Here is a 19686-nt window from a genome sequence, read left to right as displayed (position 1 = left end):
AGCGTAAAAATATAAATGTTTTCGCACTGAGACAGATAATGAACTAAAGGGGTATGTGAAGGTATCCACTAACTAATTAGATCTGTGAGGGTCCTACCACTGGGATCCCCACAAGAACGAAGACCCCGTACCCAGTCTAGCGTGTATTCATTCCTATGGGAGATGGCAAAGCTCTTGGTTATCTCTGGAACTCCCATAGGACCCCTAACAATCTAATATTTATCCCCTATCCTGTGGACAGGGGAAGAGTTCACATAACCAGAATACATCAGACTTGCAGGAAAAGACATGAACCACACATCCATACCTTATACACTGATCTAGGGACATGTAGGGATCAATCTGTATACCGTAAGCCTAGTTGCCCCTTCACAGCAAGCTCATTGTTTTCCTGGCTGAAAAAAGCTGTGTGTGTGTGTGTATATATTATCCTCTTTTTCCTATAATGTTATTTATATCACACAATTAACTCCAGCTCCAAAATTAAAGCCCAAAAACAATGGCATTGTGTTTTTCATCCCCTCTCCCCAAAAAGTTATAAATGTTATATGAACACCAAAATGAGCCCCCAAATAAATGAGCTTTAAGGCTACTAGATATGCAGTAACCTGTGTACTCCATGGTTGTCACACAAATGTAATCTTATTTCATGGCAGTGCACTCATTATGATTTTGATTACTTACGTAGCAGAAAAAGGTTAGTGTGTTTTTCCATCCAGAGTTTCTTGACTACAATGTGAATGTCAGTATCATCATTCCAGGTTTCCATTTGATGAAGTAACCCTGTAAACGGTCTCCCGCGTGGGAGGCTTCTGCAGGGTCTCATCTCTCTGGTTTGCCTTTCTGATTCATTTACAGTATTGAAAGAGAATGAATGATGACCATATTTGCCTTGCTATGTAACGCCACCAATATTTAAAGCTCTGCAGTTATTTGTGACACGAGTTTCCCTTCCCATCACTCATCTCATACACTGGTTGGCCATAACAGTAAAACCACATGCCTAATATTCTGTAGGATACCCTTGTGCAGCCAGAACAGCTCTGATCAAATGGGCCTTCGACTCCATAAGACCAGTAAAGAGACATTAGCATCAGATTAATGAAAGGAGTTGTCTCACTTCAGCAAATGGCATTTATCAGGAAGAGAAAGCTAATACAAGGCACTTACTAATGTATTGTGATTTATCCATATTGTCTCCTTTGCTGGCTGGGTTCATTTTTCCATCACTCTATGCACTACTTGTTTCCATAGTTATGACCACCCTGTAATCCAGCAGCGGTGGTCGTGCTTGCACACTATAGGAAAAAGTGGCGGCACCTTTTCCTGGGCATTTTGCCTGCCTGTTTGTTATCCTCCAGTGACCCCTTTTGTTGATGGTTTGTTTTTATCATCAGGATTCCTTTTCACTATATCTTGTTTCCTTGATGACACCATTCTCTGTGTATTCTACAACGTTGCAGTATAAAATAGAAAAATACTGCAGTTTCACAAATACTGGCCCCAGCTAGTCTAGTACTGATGACCATGCCTTGTTTGAACTTGCTTAGATTACTCTCGATTTTCCTGCTCTAATGTGCGTTCATACTGAAACTGATCCATCAAAACTTCCACACTTGATTTTATTCTGGGCTCTGGGTTCACGTGTCTAATTTCCACAAAGGGAAGCTACAATTGTGAAAGGGCAGGGTCTCTCATTAAGTGACCATTCAGTGTATGATGCAGACAATGTACCGTAGTTCGAAAGTGTTGTCTGGAAACCCTTTCACAGGTTGCATTATATTGCAGCCTAGCCCCACTTCATGGAGTTCCTAAACCAGACACAACCAGAAGATTGGAAGAGAACAGCCATGTTTTTGTAATCCTGTATAACCGCTTATAAAGTTACTGTCTTTCAACTCCTTGTGTATACATGGATAGATATGAAGTTGTGCACTATAAAAAATGTGACCCCTTGTGTTGTGAAACAGTGTTATATGTGGACACTGATATCTAAAGAATGTTTTGTTCTTGTAGTGAGTACTAAATATCTACTGCAGTAGAGGAATAAAATGACCTCTTGTAGGGGGTTCACTGCCATAAGGGATTATTGTTGCCATGATAATGTTGCATGCACACTACATGATGTAAAAGAAAATGTGATTCCTCAGAGCAGGCCATATTCTTCCATGGTCCATTTCTGATAGTCATGTGCTTAGTAATGTAACGTTTTTAGCAGCGGACATGGGTTCTCCCAATTGCTCTGTGGCAAGTGGAATGCACTGTGGGGGAGATTTATCAAACTGGTGCAAAAGGACACTGGCACAGACAGAAATGGACCATGGAGCGATGGAAGAATATGGCCTGCTCTAAAGGAATCACATTTTCTTTTACATCATGTATTGTGCATGCAACATTATCATGGCAGTGGCCGATTTTCATGGGATAAAGCACCCTACCAATATTGTTCAGGAATATTTTGGGGGAACATGAAAGAGTACAAGACCTTCAGATCTCAATTTCTCAAGATCAAGTATCTGATATGCTTAGAAAAACAAGTCTGATTCATTGAGGCCCATCTCAGAACTTTTAACGGTGCTGCTATACATTCAAGCTTTTTGATGCAGTTTTTTAAAGCCAAAATCAGGAGTGGATCATAATAGGAGAGAAGGTATTAAGTGGAGAGATGCAACTTATTTACTTTTTTCAATCCACTGATGGTTTTGGCTTCAAAAACGGCACCAAAAAGCCTGAAATTCTGGCTGAACCCTAAGGGCTTTTTCACACGAGCGTGTACCTTGTGGGAATCGTGCTCTGTGTGCAAGAAGGATTGTGCGTTCTAGACTTAGGAAGCGCATGGCATTATCATGATTGATACTGTTGTATGCCACTGTGTGACCTTTCTGTAATGGAATCATACTGACCTAAAGCTGCCATATGTTTCCGTTACAGAAAGGTCAGATAGAGGCACACACAGCATTATAAATCATGATAATGCCGTGTGCTTCCTAAGTCCATAACGCACGATAACTCTCTCAAACAGAGCATGATTCCTGCAAGGGACACGCTCGTGTGAAAGAGCCTTAAGGAGCTGCTGCTAATTGGCGCCATGTACCACAGTACACCTGTAGAAGTCTTGAAGAGTTGCAGCTGTTTTCGCAGTACTAGGGGGACATATGCAATATTAGGCACGTGGTTTATATTAATATATTGTATAGACACAGGCATATGTACATATTCCGCCAACTTGTGTTCAGTATTACTGATGGATGCGAAAAGCCTAAACTGTTCTCAAAGGGAATGTCAGGGTTCAGAGGAAAAAAGGGGTCTATATTTAATAAAGGGTATTTATAATTAACACAGTGGAAAAGAACGGACGCTGCATCCATTTTAAATTATTTTTACATATTGTTTACCCATAGAAATTAGTGCAAGATTTTATTTGAGTGGCTCTGATCAGTGCATTGGGGTTGTGCACTGTGGCAGGGACTAAATTGGGATGAACCTTTGAACAGTATTGTGGATTATGTTCTGTAATTTTTGTTTTTTTGTACAAGCCTATTACAGACTCACCTTTTTCTCTTCTCTGCCATATGGTTACAGCATTTTCAATGACAAAGCTGTCATTGAAACACTGCAGAAGTAAAATCCATCCTGTTGCGAGTAGTAGTTTGAGGTTAATGCTTCAGTAGGTTGGACAGTATCTCATTTACATACTGCTGGCAAGAATGGCAGGCACTGCGTGATAACACTGCTATTTATACCTTTGCAAATTACAATTTAATAGCTGGACAAAGCTGCTCATGCATTTTTGTCCATGTGGGAAACGACCCACGTCCATTGCAGATTAGCTGGGTAATTAGTTGTCATGAAAATGCTATTAGAGGACGAGGCCACTTGGGGGCTGGAGAGGAAACTGATGAATGTCTGCTTCACCTCACACCATGGAGATTGAGATATTTATTATACCCCAAACCTTCAGGTTGTGTATATGCCCCCACCCCCAAATATACAAAGCCAATATGTTCATGTATGATTTATATGTTTAGTGAAATCAGGCCAGGTGTAAAACCATGATGTGTTTTTAGTTTGCTTGCTGCAATGCTTGGCTTCTGTGTGTTCTTAGTTGGGTATCTTTTAAAGGGGTATCCAAGTTTTTACTATTGATAGCCTATTCTCAAGATAGGTCAGCAGTATAAGGCCTCTTGCACACAACCGTTGTTTTGGTCCGCATCCGAGCCGCAGTTTTTGCAGCTCGGATGCGGACCCATTCACTTCAATGGGGCCGCAAAAGATGCGGACAGCACTCAGTGTGCTGTCAGCATCCATTGCTCTGCAAAAAAAAAAATACATAACCTGTCCTATTCTTGTCCGTTTCGCGGACAAGAATAGGCAGTTATATCAATGGCTGTCTGTGCCGTTCCACAAATTGCAGAACTCACACCGACGCCATCCGTGTTTTGTGGATCCGAAATTTGCGGACCGCAAAACACACAATGGTCGTGTGCATGAGGCCTTAGATTGGCAGGGGTCCAATTCTCAGCACCCCCACCAATCAGCTGTTTCAAGATTCTGCTGTGCTCACTGGAGCTCTGGTGAATGCTGCAACCTGACTTGAATGGGACTGAGCTGCTCTTAGGCCACGTGACCTTTGTATAGTGAAGTCACTGGCGTAGGAATAGGCCTAAGTGCTCAATAAGCTCTGCAACCTCTTCGAACAGAAGATCAGCGGGCAGGTGGGGGCAAAAGTTGGACCCCTGCCAATCTGATATTAATGACCCATCCTGAGGATAGGCCATCAATATCAAAATATCCTCTAATATCCTCTTTAATCAAGAGATTATCTTACTAGCTATATTTGCATCCATTTCATTTGCTCTTTTATATTGTAAAAAAATACTGAACTATTCTTCTGAAATACTTTGTTCTTTACATAGTTGAATGTGCTGACAACAAAATCACACACAAATTTAAAAATGGAAATTAAATTGTTCAACCCATGGAGGTCTGGATTTGGAGTCACACAAAATTAAATTGGAAAAACACAGTACAGGCTGATCCAACTTTGATGTAATGTCCTTAAAACAAGTCAAAATGAGGCTCAGTAGTGTGTGTGGCCTCCACGTGCCTGTATGACCTCCCTACAATGCCTGTGCATGCTCCTGATGAGGTGGCGGACGGTCTCCTGAGGGATCTCCTCCCAGACCTGGACTAGAGCATCTGCCAACTCCTGGACAGTCTGTGGTGCAACATGACGTTGGTGGATAGAGCGAGACATGATGCCCCAGATGTGCTCAATTGGATTCAGGTCTGGGGAACGGGCGGGCCAGTCCATAGCATCAATGCCTTCGTCTTGCAGGAACTCCTGACACTCCAGCCACATGAGGTCTAGCATTGTCTTGCATTAGGAGGAACCCAGGGCCAACTGCACGAGCATATGGTCTCACAAGGGGTCTGAGGATCTCATCTCGGTACCTAATGGCAGTCAGGCTACCTCTGGCGAGCACATGGAGGGCTGTGCGGCCCTCCAAAGAAATGCCACCCCACACCATTACTGACCCAATGCCAAACCGGTCATGCTGGAGGATGTTGCAGGCAGCAGAACGTTCTCCACGGCGTCTCCAGACTCTGTCATGTGCTCAGTGTGAACCTGCTTTCATCTGTGAAGAGCACAGGGAGCCAGTGGCGAATTTGCCAATCTTGGTGTTCTCTGGCAAATGCCAAACATCCTGCACGGTGTTGGGCTGTAAGCACAACCTCCACCTGTGGACTTCGGGCCCTCATTTCACCCTCATGGAGTCTGTTTCTGACCGTTTGAGCAGACACATGCACATTTGTAGCCTGCTGGAGGTCATTTTGCAGGGCTCTGGTAGTGCTCCTCCTGTTCCTCCTTGCACAAAGGCGGAGGTAGCGGTCCTGATGCTGGGTTGTTGCCCTCCTACGGCCTCCTCCATGTCTCTTGATGTACTGGCCTGTCTCTTGGTAGCGCCTCCATGCTCTGGACACTATGCTGACAGACACAGCAAACCTTCTTGCCACAGCTCGCATTGATGTGCCATCCTGGATAAGCTGCACTACCTGAGCCACTTGTGTGGGTTCTAGACTCCGTCTCATGCTACCACTAGAGTGAAAGCACCGCCAGCATTCAAAAGTGACCAAAACATCAGCCAGGAAGCATAGGAACTGAGAAGTGGTCTGTGGTCACCACCTGCAGAACCACTCCTTTATTGGGGGTGTCTTGGTAATTGCCTATGATTTCCACCTGTTGTCTATCCCATTTGCACAACAGCATGTGAAATTGATTGTCACTCAGTGTTGCTTCCTTAGTGGACAGTTTGATTTCACAGAAGTGTGATTGACTTGGAGTTACATTGTGTTGTTTAAGTGTTCCCTTTTTTTTTTTTTGAGCAGTGTATATATTATTTTGATAATTAGAAATATGTAGTGGGCTGGGGACACTGTACTTAAAAACAAAAACACATTTTCTTATTTCTTTCCCAGTGTCTTTAGCATGCATTTATGCCTTTTTGCATTGTTGCTATATTTTTTGTTTTACTCAGTCTCCTTCAACATTTTTCCGGTCATGAACTCCATTTCTATCTGTATCAATAGCTGTTCGGGCTATTAAAGGTTTTGTGTGTTGTGTTTGTGAATTAACCAGAGACCAGAGATAACAAGCTGGATGCCAGCTGGATCTCATGTTGCCTGCTAATACAAAGCTTACCCACATTAAACACAGAGTGTCTCATTTTGACGATCAACAACCTGCAACCTTTACACACCCAAACTTTTTGTCTTAAATGTAACACTACTGAAAAAAGGGCTTTCTCCAATTTACACTCTTTTTATTGATACGTGTAATTTCTGGGTTTTTATATTGGACCTACCTTAGTTTTTCAAACTGAGTGACTGGGATGTATGCCATCCAGTGGCACCGTTAGCAGTTGGCAGCTATTGGTAATATTTTCCTTCTTTTAATATAGTGCAATACACTCACCTAAAGAATTATTAGGAACACCTGTTCTATTTCTCATGAATGCGATTATCTAGTCAACCAATCACATGGCAGTTGCTTCAATGCATGTAGGGTTGTGGTCCTGGTCAAGACAATCTTCTGAACTCCAAACTGAATGTCCGAATGGGAAAGAAAGGTGATTTAAGCAATTTTGAGTGTGGCATGGTTGTTAGTCTGAGTATTTCACAATCTGCTCAGTGACTGGGATTTTCACACACAACCATTTCTAGGGTTTACAAAGAATGGTGTGAAAAGGGAAAAACATCCAGTATGCGGCAGTCCTGTGGGCGAAAATGCCTTGTTGATGCTAGAGGTCAGAGGAGAATGGGCCGACTGATTCAAGCTGATAGAAGAGCAACGTTGACTGAAATAACCACTCGTTACAACCAAGGTATGCAGTAAAGCATTTGTGAAGCCACAACACGCACAACCTTGAGGCGGATGTGCTACAACAGCAGAAGACCCCACCGGGTACCACTCATCTCCACTACAAATAGGAAAAAGAGGCTACAATTTGCACGAGCTCACCAAAATTGGACTGTTGAAGACTGGAAAAATGTTGCCTGGTCTGATGAGTCTCAATTTCTGTTGAGACATTAAAATGGTAGAGTCCGAATTTGGCGTAAACAGAATGAGAACATGTATCCATCCTCTGATGGCTACTTCTAGCAGGATAATGCACCATGTCACAAAGCTCGAATAATTTCAAATTGGTTTCTTGAACATGACAATGAGTTCACTGTACTAAAATGGCCCCACAGTCACCAGATCTCAACCCAATAGAGCATCTTTGGGATGTGGTGGAACGGGAGCTTCGTGCCCTGGATGTGCATCCCTAAAATCTCCATCAACTGCAAGATGCTATCCTATCAATATGGGCCAACATTTCTAAAGAATGCTATCAGCACCTTGTTGAATCAATGCTACGTAGAATTAAGGCAGTTCTGAAGGCAAAAGGGGGTCCAACACCGTATTAGTATGGTGTTCCTAATTCTTTAGGTGATTGTATATTGCCTGGGTATAGTTTTAGCTTTGGTAAGGATTGTATTTTTTGGAAATGCAAGTAGGTAAGTATATGTATGAAAGCACACTCTCATCTGATGCTGCACGGAACAAATGGCAATAAGTTGGCGAGTGTGCCTTCATACATATACTTACCTACTTGCATTTACTGAACGGCTTTCGTTGTGCAAATGACAGGTCACCTCTGGCCATAATACCAAACCAGTGATCCACTGTACAATTTGTTTTATTTTTTGGAAATGTTGAAAATGTGGATGCTTACAGTGGATCACAGATTATAAACAATTTTTCCGAAATCCGTAGTGCAAGTGAAGATGAGAAACTTTGTAACATATATCTTTATATGGCAAAATGCCTCTGCCTCCACTTACAGGCACCTTCACCTCCTAAACTGTTCACACACTCCAATTTAACTATCCTTAGGGGTAGACAGCTTTTCAGTTTCACTGAGAGACCAGTGTGCATAATGCCTAAAGAAGTCTCCTATACAAGAGGGAAGAGAATGGTTTGTAAATAATCCATAATTAAAGGTGAAGAGTTGTTTGATGGGACCCAAAATATTAGCATGAGTTAAGAGACCTTTACTCTGATTATTCATTTAATCAGGCCTGCCTCACACTGCCGGCAGGCTGTTCCCGGCATTGGGTCCAGCATTGCTGAATGTTACCAGAATGCCCGCTGGCCCCATTAACTATGATGGGGTCTGGTGGAGATCCAGCCGCTACCTGGCAAATATGCCAGGTTTCAGAAGGCCATAAACAGCAGCGTTTGTGTGGAACAGTTGGCCATATCAGTGCTAGTCAGATGAGTTACATTTACAAGACCTAGGGCCAATTTATTAAGATCGGCATTTTAGATGCCTGTCTTAACCCCTATACCTGGCGGTGGATCCGGCGGAGTTATGATGAGGCGGCAGCCTCTACATAACTTTGTTGGGTCCTCCGCCAGTTCTAAATGTAAGACAGGAGGATTTTTATGTGGAAAGCCTACCCTTAGGATAAGTCAAAAGTTCCAACTTCTGACACCCCTGTTGATCAGCTATTTTGCAGTAGCTGTGGCACCAGAACTTGACAGCTCTGTTCATTGTGTAGTGGTGGAGCTGGTTACTACAGCATTGCTTCCATTTAGCTGTGCAGTTCCAACCCATATTTCCGGTGTTGGAGCTACTGCAGGGGGGCTGCCAGAAGCCAAACCCCCATCTATCGGAGATTGATGACCTATTCTAAGGATAAGCCATCAATATAAAAATACATGGTCACAAAGTATAAAAAAAATAAGTTGGATTCTAAAATTACCTTATCAACAATAAACCACCACATACACTGCTTTGGCATAACGCTAACTTACCAGGCATTTTCAAGGTAAAAGGATTTTCCCCATGAGAGGACGGCATAATATTTATATAGCAGGTTCAAACAGATGGCTTTTTAAAAAATGTCAATTAACTCAAAACTGACTATAAACTTCCACAGGGATATTTCTACCAGTACCTTCGATTGCATTATTTCTTTGACACTGGGGCTAGAAAGGGTCTTCTACCAACTTTAGGAGAAGGGCAAAGGGCTTTGTATCTGCTATATTGAGACCATTTGCAGAGACACCCCTGGATATTAGGAATAAGTGGAAAAACGATTCAGAGCTTTAACTGATGGCCAATGGGCGGAGGCACAAGAAATTATCCTTCAGTGAGGGCCAACTACTTGAACACTATATGGTGCACAAAGGGGGAAATTTATCTCCCTTGCACCTGAAAAGTGACGTTAAAAAGTTGGAAACTATATATTTGTCACTTTTTCACTGCAACTTAATTTTTTTTTTAAAAAATTGGCACATCTCTTAGATTTTACACTTTCCCTAAAGGGGATGTGGCAAGTGCATGAACGGGTAGTGGCCAGCTGCTCAAACAGACTTATCTTCATTTATGCCAGTTTTCTGGTGCGCTGAGGTGTTGTAGATCTCTGCAGATTACATTTACTTCTGCAGTCCATGTGCCTAATTTATGATGAGACATGCACCTCGTTATAAATTAAGCGCATCCTATGGCAAGATTGGAGACCTGAAGCTTGAAAATATTGCTACGTTGGTCACTACATGAATACTTTATCAGACTTGTAGAATAATATCTCATTGAAAAAAATAAAAATACAATCGACCAGTAAATGAGATTTTACACCCTGTCGGCAGGTTCCACATAAATAACCCATTGTAAATTCTAGAAATCATGGCTTATTACATGCTAAAGAGACTTCCTCTACCTTTATAAATATTTATGCTGCAAAAGAACAGTCAACTCCTTAGGGAGACTTACTCAGAAGGTCGTCTGTCAGTTGTAATAGTTGCTGTTCTTTTATATTATATCCTCTATCCTTTACCACATTTGTAAATCTTTTCCTGTGGTCCTTTCTTTTATCTCTGCTGTATCCAGTGCTGAGCCCAGAGAATGGTTTGCACATCAAACAGCAAGTATGACCTTCAAATAACACTTACTTAGACTTTGAGCAGGTGTGTAGAACTAGTTTTCTACCTTGCAAACACATTCTGTTCCTAAAATCAAGAATTTAATTCTCTATGGGGTATTGCAGTTATCAAGTTGCTGCCTTGATGTGGAGAGGCTCAGTCTGTCCTCCACATGTATGTATTTTTATGTAGGCCATAATTAAAGGGCATCTGTCACCTCTGCCTAGAGGCTCTGCTCTCTGCAACTTCTGGCCCAGACAGTGAAAACCTAATTAAGCCTGGACCTGGCAATCAAAGTGGAGAGGGTGCTACAGTTGCAGAGAGATGAGCCTCTAGGAGTAACAGTAACGCCCCCGTTGCTCCTGGAGGCTCATTTGCATACATTAAAACATCATTTTTTTTCAGTAATGCGGGCACATATGAACATGCGGGCACATATGAACATGGGACCAGCACAGATGCCTTTAGCTGCCAAGTGCACATGTAACAGGTCAGCCAGTTCATAGGTACAAAACTGCTGACAGATGCCCTTTAACCACAGGGTGGTTGAGAATAGTTCCCTAGAGGGACTAAAATGTTGGTGTTCATTGAGTGAATAAATCACAGGTTTCTTCTTAAGAGATTTGGAGTACGGCTCCTCTTAGTGTTTCCTATGGCTGAAGTTTTTTTTTTTTTTTTTGTTTTTTTTTAATCCAGCCTTCTGAGGCTAGCACCCAACCATACCATAGCTTTTTGTTGCGCTACTTTACTTTGGCTGTAACCAGAGTGGAATCTTATCTTCTAGTACAAGATCAAAAGCTCAATGAAAACAAAACCATAAGTGGCTTATCATTCTGCACTAACCCAGAATTTCCAAGTGAAAGTGCTAGTAATCATTGTGCCTAATCTGTTTTATATATGTTTTATCCCAACTGCTAAATATACAAAATCAACCAAAGTTTCCATATTGTAACTTGTAATTATGTCAAGTAGCTTTTAACACTATGTGGTTTATGCACTGTGTACTTTTAATTATTATTTTTAAATTCATTACTTTCATTGTCTTGCTGGTCCTTTTACAACTCAAGCCTCATTAACGTTTCAAGACCTAATATTTGACACAGGTACATTAATGACTCATTAAAGTATCCAAATGGGAATTAAATGACCAAACACTCTTCTGTTGATTTGGCAATCATGCATACATTTCTACAATATCCTTCACATCCTTCCTCCTACTGACTGCTGACCTACAGTGGGGAGACACCAGTGCCGAACACTGAGGGATCAGGCAACAAGCTGGGGTCGGGGCAGTCAGCGAGCGCGCAATTCATTCAACAGTCCAAATGTCAGGGAGGGCAATACAGAGTCGGTATTAGAAACAGGCATATTTTAGGTCAGACAGCAAAGGGCCAAATCTACTAAAAAGGCAGGAGTCGGTACACAGGCATATAAACAGTAGAATAGTGGACCTTTTCATGAAATTGGCAACTAGAACCTGTTGCTCCGGCATCCTCCTAGTGGGAAGAGTGCCTTGAATGCCCTAATGTGGCTAGCCATAGACTGGACAGAATAGGCCACACCCTAGCCGTTAAAGAGATGGAGGAAGCGCTTATGCCGTACAGCCAGACAGAGGCACTGCAGGCCCATGGGCTGGACAGAGAGTGAAGCATTGGCTAAGTGTCACTGATCACTAGTTAGTTTTTGTTTTTTTAGTTTAGTTACACAGGCATGAGAATATAGCGCTGGAAGAGATGTCTAGCCATGTCAACCAAGGAGGAGATGGGAGTGTCTAGCTCAGAGGAGTGTTACAAGTGTTGTGCTCCCAGGGCTTAGTCTGGCCCCTTGGTGCTCAAACCAGCTCACTTGCATATTACTAAAAACACAAATCTCTTAACTGCTCTGCCTACAGATATAACAAAAGTACCGTTTTGATCAGCATGATCAACCCTACCAGGCTGTAATGGTTGGTCATGCTGATAGATGCTCTTTAATATAATTTCAGAACACCTTGCAACAGCACACTTTTTGGTGAATTTTCCTAATATTCAAATTAATAAAGTACTCTACAGCTTTAAGGCCCCTTTCAGACGAGCGTGTCCGGATGTGTTGCATCTGCGATCAGGGAAAATCTTGCGAGTGCTTACGCAATTTCAGTCAGTTTTGACAGCGATTGCGTTGTTCAGTTTTTTTTCTGTGCCAGTGCAATGCGTTTTGCACGCGCGTGAGAAGAAACTGATTGTGGTACCCAGACCCGAACCCGGACTTTTTCACTGAAGTTTGGGTTAGGTGTTCTGTAGATTTTATTATTTTACCTTATAACATGGTTATAAAGGAAAATAGCATTCCTAATACAGAATGCTTACTAAAGTGTGGCTTTAGGGGTTAAAAAATTTACTCCCCTCATCCGCTTGTTCACGCAGCCGGCATGTCGTCTTTCTTCTTCTTCTTTCAGGACCTGCCAAAGGACCTTTGACGTCATCAAAGGTCCTTTTGCAAGTCCTGAAAGAAGTTATGTCGGCTGCGCGAACAAGCGGATGAGGGGAGTTAATTTTGTATTTTTATTTTTTTACCCCTCAAGCCACATTTTAGTAAGCATTCTGTATTAAGAATGCTGTTATTTTCCCTTTATAAACATGTTATAAGGGAAAATAATACAGTAAATTGACTTCAATGGGGTTGCTCATCCCTATCATCTCCTAGTAACCACGCGTGAAAATCGCACCAAATCTGCACTTGCTTGCGGATGCTTGCGATTTTCACGCATCCCCATTCATTTCTATGGGGCCTGCATTGCGTGAAAAATGGCGAATATAGAACATGCTGCAATTTTCACGCAACGCAAAAGTGATGCATGAAAATTAACACACATCTGAGCAGCTCCATGGAAGTCATTGGGTCCGGATTCAGTGCGGGTGCAATGCGTTCACCTCACGCATTGCACCTGCATGGAATTCTCGCCCGTGTGAAACAGGCCTTAATTGGGAATTCTTGACAAGTGTCATCTGTCTGTAGTCTGCTCAGTGGCACTGAAAGGAAACCACAGTGGATTCTAAATGCCCTGCAGTTCATGGGAACTATTCTGTTTATAAGGTAGCTTTAATGTGAGCTTCGTACTATGGTTAATTCTCCTTCTGTGTCATTTGTTGTTGTATTTTATTTAGTTTTTTTCGTAGTAATGGTAAAAATGTGTGAACTCATATGTATCATACCATGCATACTGTAGACTGTAGTGTTCAGTTGTACAGAATTGTAAAAACCAACTGTCACTTTCTGAATTCCCTACATGTTTTGGTTGCCAATTATCTGGAGAGGCAGATGGTATTGAAACCTACACCACATCTAACAAACCCCCAACTCTATCAGCATTATCACATTTTTGTTTATTCCTCTGAAGCCTGTCCCCTAGTTTAATTTTGTGTCCTGCCAATTTGGCCAAGGCTCTACCATAACCGTTTCTGGCTTCTTGGGTGGAACCTTCATATCCTGTTCTATTATAGGGCTCTCTGAATTCTTTTCAGGGACAATGACAACGTGGTCACAGAGACAGGAAGGTATGTTATCTGATTGACCATTGAAGGTAGAGAGTATCTCTTCTCAAACAGCTCGATCAGGTACTGATTACTTATCCTGAATTATAGTTGATCTTTTTATAAAAAGTTTGTAAAACCCCTTTAAAAACGAATTTCAGAACTAAACTTGATATTGGTGAGTATAAATTTGCGATATCTAGTGGAATGCATCAGGTTACATTAGGGATGAAGATATCTACCAGCAGTCAATTCCCAACCAAGACCAAGTTCAACCAGAATTCATTTTTGTGATTTAAAGTAAGTGTGACTTCAGTCTTCAGGAATAGGGGACATTTTACACGGTTAGACCACCAACAGACTGAAATACAGTGAGTGGTGCAGGAAGGCAGATGGCACAGAAATCAAGATTTGTCAAATCAATCTTTGTCAGCAACAGTTTTCCAATTTTCGACTGTCGACTGTGTTGAACCTGCGCCCACCTGCTGTGGGTAAATCTTTGTCAGCGCAGGCTTCCTCTGATCGCACCTTGCTCTTATCTCACGGAACAAAAAGTCTGCAATAAAGCCTGGAAGTAATTGTCTAAACACCCCTTTAATATCCTACACCTCCAGCAGTGCTGATGCACCTTCACTGCCCTAGACAACCAGGCAGAAGGAACACACAAGCAGAGCTTTTCTTTTTGGGTCCATAAGCCTTTCACTATACTTTTTGGTCTTGTGGCCCCTTCTGCCACACTTGCACATTGTATTTCTTTGTCATTCTAGTGTTTTAGTCTGAACATTTTACTCTTTTTTTTTTTTACCTCGCCTGCACGGTTTTATGCATTGGGGTGCAGCGACATGATTGGCTGGTATATTTTCACTACGATATTGGATAATGGCAACCTTCTAATGAAACCAGCATTGGACAAGCTGCATACTGAAAATGTAAAAGTATTGGTTAATTTATTTTCTTTCTGTAATTATTATTTCAAAATATTAGTTTTATAATAATATTAACCACATTAAAGTTTCATTGAAAACCCACTGACAGATTTTTGTAATAATAACATGGTGATGTAGATCTTTTTAAAATGTGATTTCCTTCCCTCAAAATGGGCAGGGCACAAGATCTGAGGAACCCTGTGTCTTCCCCTTGTCTAATGAGAGATGTAGCAGTGGAATCATTTCAAGTCTATTTAACATAACCCTCTGTGTGTAACCTCTGTGGGAATGTAAGAACAGATGTAGATTTCACTCTCGGGCATGTTTTCTTTTCATTTTGTTAATTTACCCCATCACTGCAGGACTGCCCTCCATGACCGCAAATAAGTTGATAATTTGATCCCTGCAACTGGAACAAATGAAAGTTGAATGATTTTTTTTTTGGGAGGGGGGGGGGGGAGGAACTTTTATACGCAGCAAACCTACATAACCTAATGAAAAGCTAGACCGCTTTCTAGAGACGTGGAAAATTCAGTCTGTTAAACTTGTAATGACTGACCTTTGTAAGGAAATATATAATGGAAAGATTTACAGTGTTCAGTATAGGAAGGGTTAAGTTCTTGGATTCCTAGATGGAGTGTGGATGCTCTTGTCTCAGTATTGGTTCTGTCTCTCAGATACTGGCGCTATGTAAGCTCATGTCTCTGTCATAAATGTGGATATTCGGATGTATTCCTTCATCTGGAGCTTGACTGCCACCTGCTGGTGATGGAACAGTTTGCTTACACCACAGTTGGTGATGAAAGTTCTTGAATTCTAAGGGTGCCTTCACACGTTGCGGATTTGTTGCAGAATTTTCCACAACTGAAAATCTGTTCCACTTGAATGGGGCTTGCAGAAATCCATGTGCTAGTCTCCCCTCATCAAAGGAATGGAACTGATTTTCAGCCGCTGAAAATTCTGCAACGTAATTCGCATCGTGAGGCACCCTAAATCCTATCAGTCTGATATAGCCACAGCGTAGCCCCTCTTTCGCCAGTTTAGGGCCTATAAATTAGTTTTCACTAGAAAAGCATGGTTTTGTGCTAAATTGGTGGTTAGCACTGGTGCCTTGTAGCACTGGGGTCCTAGGTTAAAATGTTCTCCCCCTGTTTGTTTCCTCCGGGTACTCCGGTTTGCTCCCACACTCCAAAGACGTGTTGATACCTTAAATTGTAATACCCACTGGGAACAGTGTGATGTTAAAGGGGTTGTCCGGGTTCAGAGCTGAACCTGGACATATTCCCATTTTCACTCAGGCAGCCCCCTGACTTGAGCATTGGAGCAGTTCATGCATTTTCTGGAGTTCCGTTGACTAACCGGGCTTTCCTTAGGGCTGGCAGGCGGAGGCTTCCTCCCAGCAGTGAGCCCGGTGACGTCATCGAACACACTGCTGGGCGGAAGCCTCCACCCGGCAGTGTGTTATTGTAAATAAGAGCCCTTGCCCTGCGCCATCCAGCGGAGGGCAAAGGAGAGCATTGGAGCATGAAATGCTCCGATGCTAACATCAGGGGGGCTGCCTGGGTGAAATTATGGGTATGTCCGGGTTCAGCTCTGAACCTGGACAACCCCTTAAATGCCTGCGGAATATAGCAGCGCTATATAAATGTGTGAAATACATATATTGCAGGTTTCAATGTTTTCATGTGAAAGGATTTGATGATTGGGTTGATTTTTTTTATTTATTTTTTTTGCGCAAAATTTTATTTGTGATTCAGCTGTTCAATTCACATTTTGGCAAAGTAAAACTGTTTGCCTTTGGTGTTAGTTTGTATTTGGAGAGTGTATGATGGGAACCAAGTTAGGGAGAGTTCACGTCACCGTTATTTTTCGGTTCTTCTGTCAGAACAACAGAAAAGAAAAATAACAGGTTCCTGTAAAAAATAAAATAACTGATCCTGTTCATCCGTTTGAGCCATTTCCATTTGAGATCTGTTATTTTAGTTGGAAAAAAGTACTGCATGCATGAGAAAAAAAAAAACGGTTCTCAGGTGGAAATTGCTCAAGCGGATGCCAAATGTGCATAACTGATGCACGGGATCCATTTTTTTAATATTTTTTAATACAGTTGTTAAATACAATTTTAATTAAAAAAAATGTTTTTTCTGTTCTTCTGACAGATCAGAAGAAACAAAAAATATCGGTAATGTGAACTCTCACTGTTGCCAATTTCAGCAGGTGTTAGATCATAGCTGATTGTATTCATTGCCTTTTCAGGTTAAACATAACTGATTCTGCAGGTAATAATTATGCTTGAGAATATATGCGGATCTGTGTAGACGTAATCTGTTGACTGTCTCCTTATCATTTTAGATATTTTATAGTTTTTTTCCTTTTATAGGCTGGTGGAAGAGTTCATGTTGCTTGCAAACATGGCTGCTGCTCATAAAATTTACCGCCAGTTTCCTGAATTGGCGCTGCTTCGACGCCACCCTCCACCACAGACGAAGTTGCTGAATGACCTGATTGAATTTTGTGACCAAATGGGAATTGATGTCAACTTCACCAATTCTGGAACTTTACATGTGAGTAAAATAAGTAGGCACAGTATCCATAGCAACTCTCTGAATTGCTGTTTCTGTGGGACATTTTATAAGCTGAAAAAGGAAACACGAGAAAAAAAAAAGTTCCCTTACTGTTACGCCTGGTTGGCCCTTGTTGAAATCAGAGCCTGGGCCAATGAGGATGTGATGGGGGTCCCAAATGTCAGGGCACATGGGGAGCAGCTCCACGTGGCGTGCAGGCACGCTGGCGTGAGCTGCCTTTCCTCCTGTTAAATGTCAGAATCTACAGAGTATAGATGCCGGTGAATTTTCTGTCCACTGGCTCCCCCTACTGTTCATACTGATTATTGCAGACTTCCATGGCTTCTGATTTCTGGATTTTGAGACTACGGTTTTGTCTTCTAGCGTTCTGGTATCATATTTGATCTCCTCATTCTGACTCTTTGGTGTGATTTTTGGATCTCTCGTTTGCCTCTGGCATTACTTGTACTGTGTTGACCGACAGGCTTTGGACCCTTTTTCCGTACTATGACTCTCATTGAGTTTGTTTGTCCCTGTTTGTGAGTTGCCCTTCACATATTGCAACGTTGTGGGTCAGTGGGTAGGGATAGTGAGTCTGGACAGTTTAGGGCGGTACTATCCCTGTTTGCGTGTCACAGTTATCCTTCTCCAAATAAGTCATTTTTTCCATTCCCTTCTTACTATTTTGTTTCATATTACAAACTGAGAAATATATAAATAAATATTTTCTATGTGCTGTTGGAGATTAGCCATGTCTCCCTTCCTCCTCCACAAAATCTTGTGTCTAGCTGTAAGACAACTATCTGGAACAGGAGCCTCTCTACTGTGCCAGGTCTGCAGCATGACAAATAGATTGTAAATTGACACCACCTTTGCTAAGCCACATCCCCAGCTGAAGATGGTTCTCCTGGATTTACCCATTGATTACCTCTGCTGTACAAAAAGGCTATGGCACTCCAGTGGGTGCTTAGGCCTCTTCCTAGGCCTTGTGATGGTATGTTAATCGGTCACATGACCTACCAAGTATAGCCGCTGTATGGCGCTGTGCTTGTTAAGCTGCAAGGAGGCTGTGATGTGTCAAACAGCTGATTGGCAGGGGTGGCAGTCGGACCCCTGCTGATTGATTGACCTATTCTGAGAATAGGTCATCAATATATAAATCCTGGAGAACACCTTTAAAAGTTCGATGTTCTCTGCAGGATTTCCAAAGAATTACTGCACCGTGGAAAACTGAGAGCAACTAGATTTCTTGTTTACACGTATCATTGATTTTTAGGTTTAGTGTTCCTTTAGGAGGCTACACACTTAAGATGTATCTTACCATGTGTTATTATGGGTGGGTAAGTACATGATAGGTCCATCAGCAGCTAGCCGGCAAATAATGGATATTCTCAATTGTGTCTCTTGTTTGAACAGAATCCAAGTTGTGTTATATGGAATGCCAGACTGACTCTCTTATCTTCTGTTTTCCATGCAGAAAAGCTTGAATGATCAGTTTGGTGCAGATGAGTATTCTACAGCACGCAAGGAAGTTCTGACCAACATGTGTTCCAGGCCTATGCAGGTAAAGCCGTCTTCATTTTATATCCATTTTGTTTTTGTACACTTTGCCACAAAATAGCCAGCAGCTAATATCCGTGCTGGCACCACACTATCAAACATGTAAAATGTAGCATAATGCAAACCTAGCATCCTGTGGTTTTATGTCCTACAGACCCTGTCATTAGAACTGCATTAGAAATACACAGTGCCAGAGCAGATTATTTTAGTACACTAATGTTTAGACAGAAGATTGGGGCATTGTGATTTGTTTAATTAAAATCTGATCCCCTTTGGCATCACACCTGTAGTGTACCAGCACAGGTTCAAGGTGTTGTCCCACGAAAAATTTTCTATCCAGCACCTGGACCTAAATTCTTTTGGAAGTGCATGTACGGTAATTAAAAATTTAGCACTGTATTGCGCCACCTGCTGTTTTTTTTTTGTTATTTCTTTGTCCTGCTCACTGAGATGGCCGCACATGCTCAGTTTCATCCTTCAACTGCCTCCTGAGCTGTGATGGGCTGAGTATGGCCACGCCCCCTTTGGTGTAGCAGAAAAGACACTCCCCTTTATCTGTCGGCTTGATATAAATCTAGCAGAGCAATACAGGACTGGTTCTTGCTTTGTTAGAAAGAGGTTGTCATGTTCTGTATGATGTCATTTCATTTTTT

At 42.0% G+C, this 19686-nt stretch overlaps 1 protein-coding gene across 2 annotated transcripts in view; it reads left to right on the top strand.

Annotated features, from left to right (window-relative positions):
• DIS3L2 (DIS3 like 3'-5' exoribonuclease 2) overlaps nt 1-19686 on the top strand; it is a 314009-nt gene that overhangs the window by 285837 nt on the left and 8486 nt on the right. For both annotated transcript variants that reach the window (XM_044290031.1, XM_044290032.1), the window contains 2 exons: nt 17290-17473; nt 18951-19037. In XM_044290031.1, coding sequence (XP_044145966.1) covers nt 17290-17473; nt 18951-19037 — 271 coding nt within the window. The remainder of the gene's footprint in view (nt 1-17289; nt 17474-18950; nt 19038-19686) is intronic.

Source organism: Bufo gargarizans, chromosome 4, assembly GCF_014858855.1.
Source record: "Bufo gargarizans isolate SCDJY-AF-19 chromosome 4, ASM1485885v1, whole genome shotgun sequence".
Taxonomy (NCBI): Eukaryota; Metazoa; Chordata; class Amphibia; order Anura; family Bufonidae; genus Bufo; species Bufo gargarizans.
This window is presented reverse-complemented; position numbering and strand designations above follow the sequence as displayed.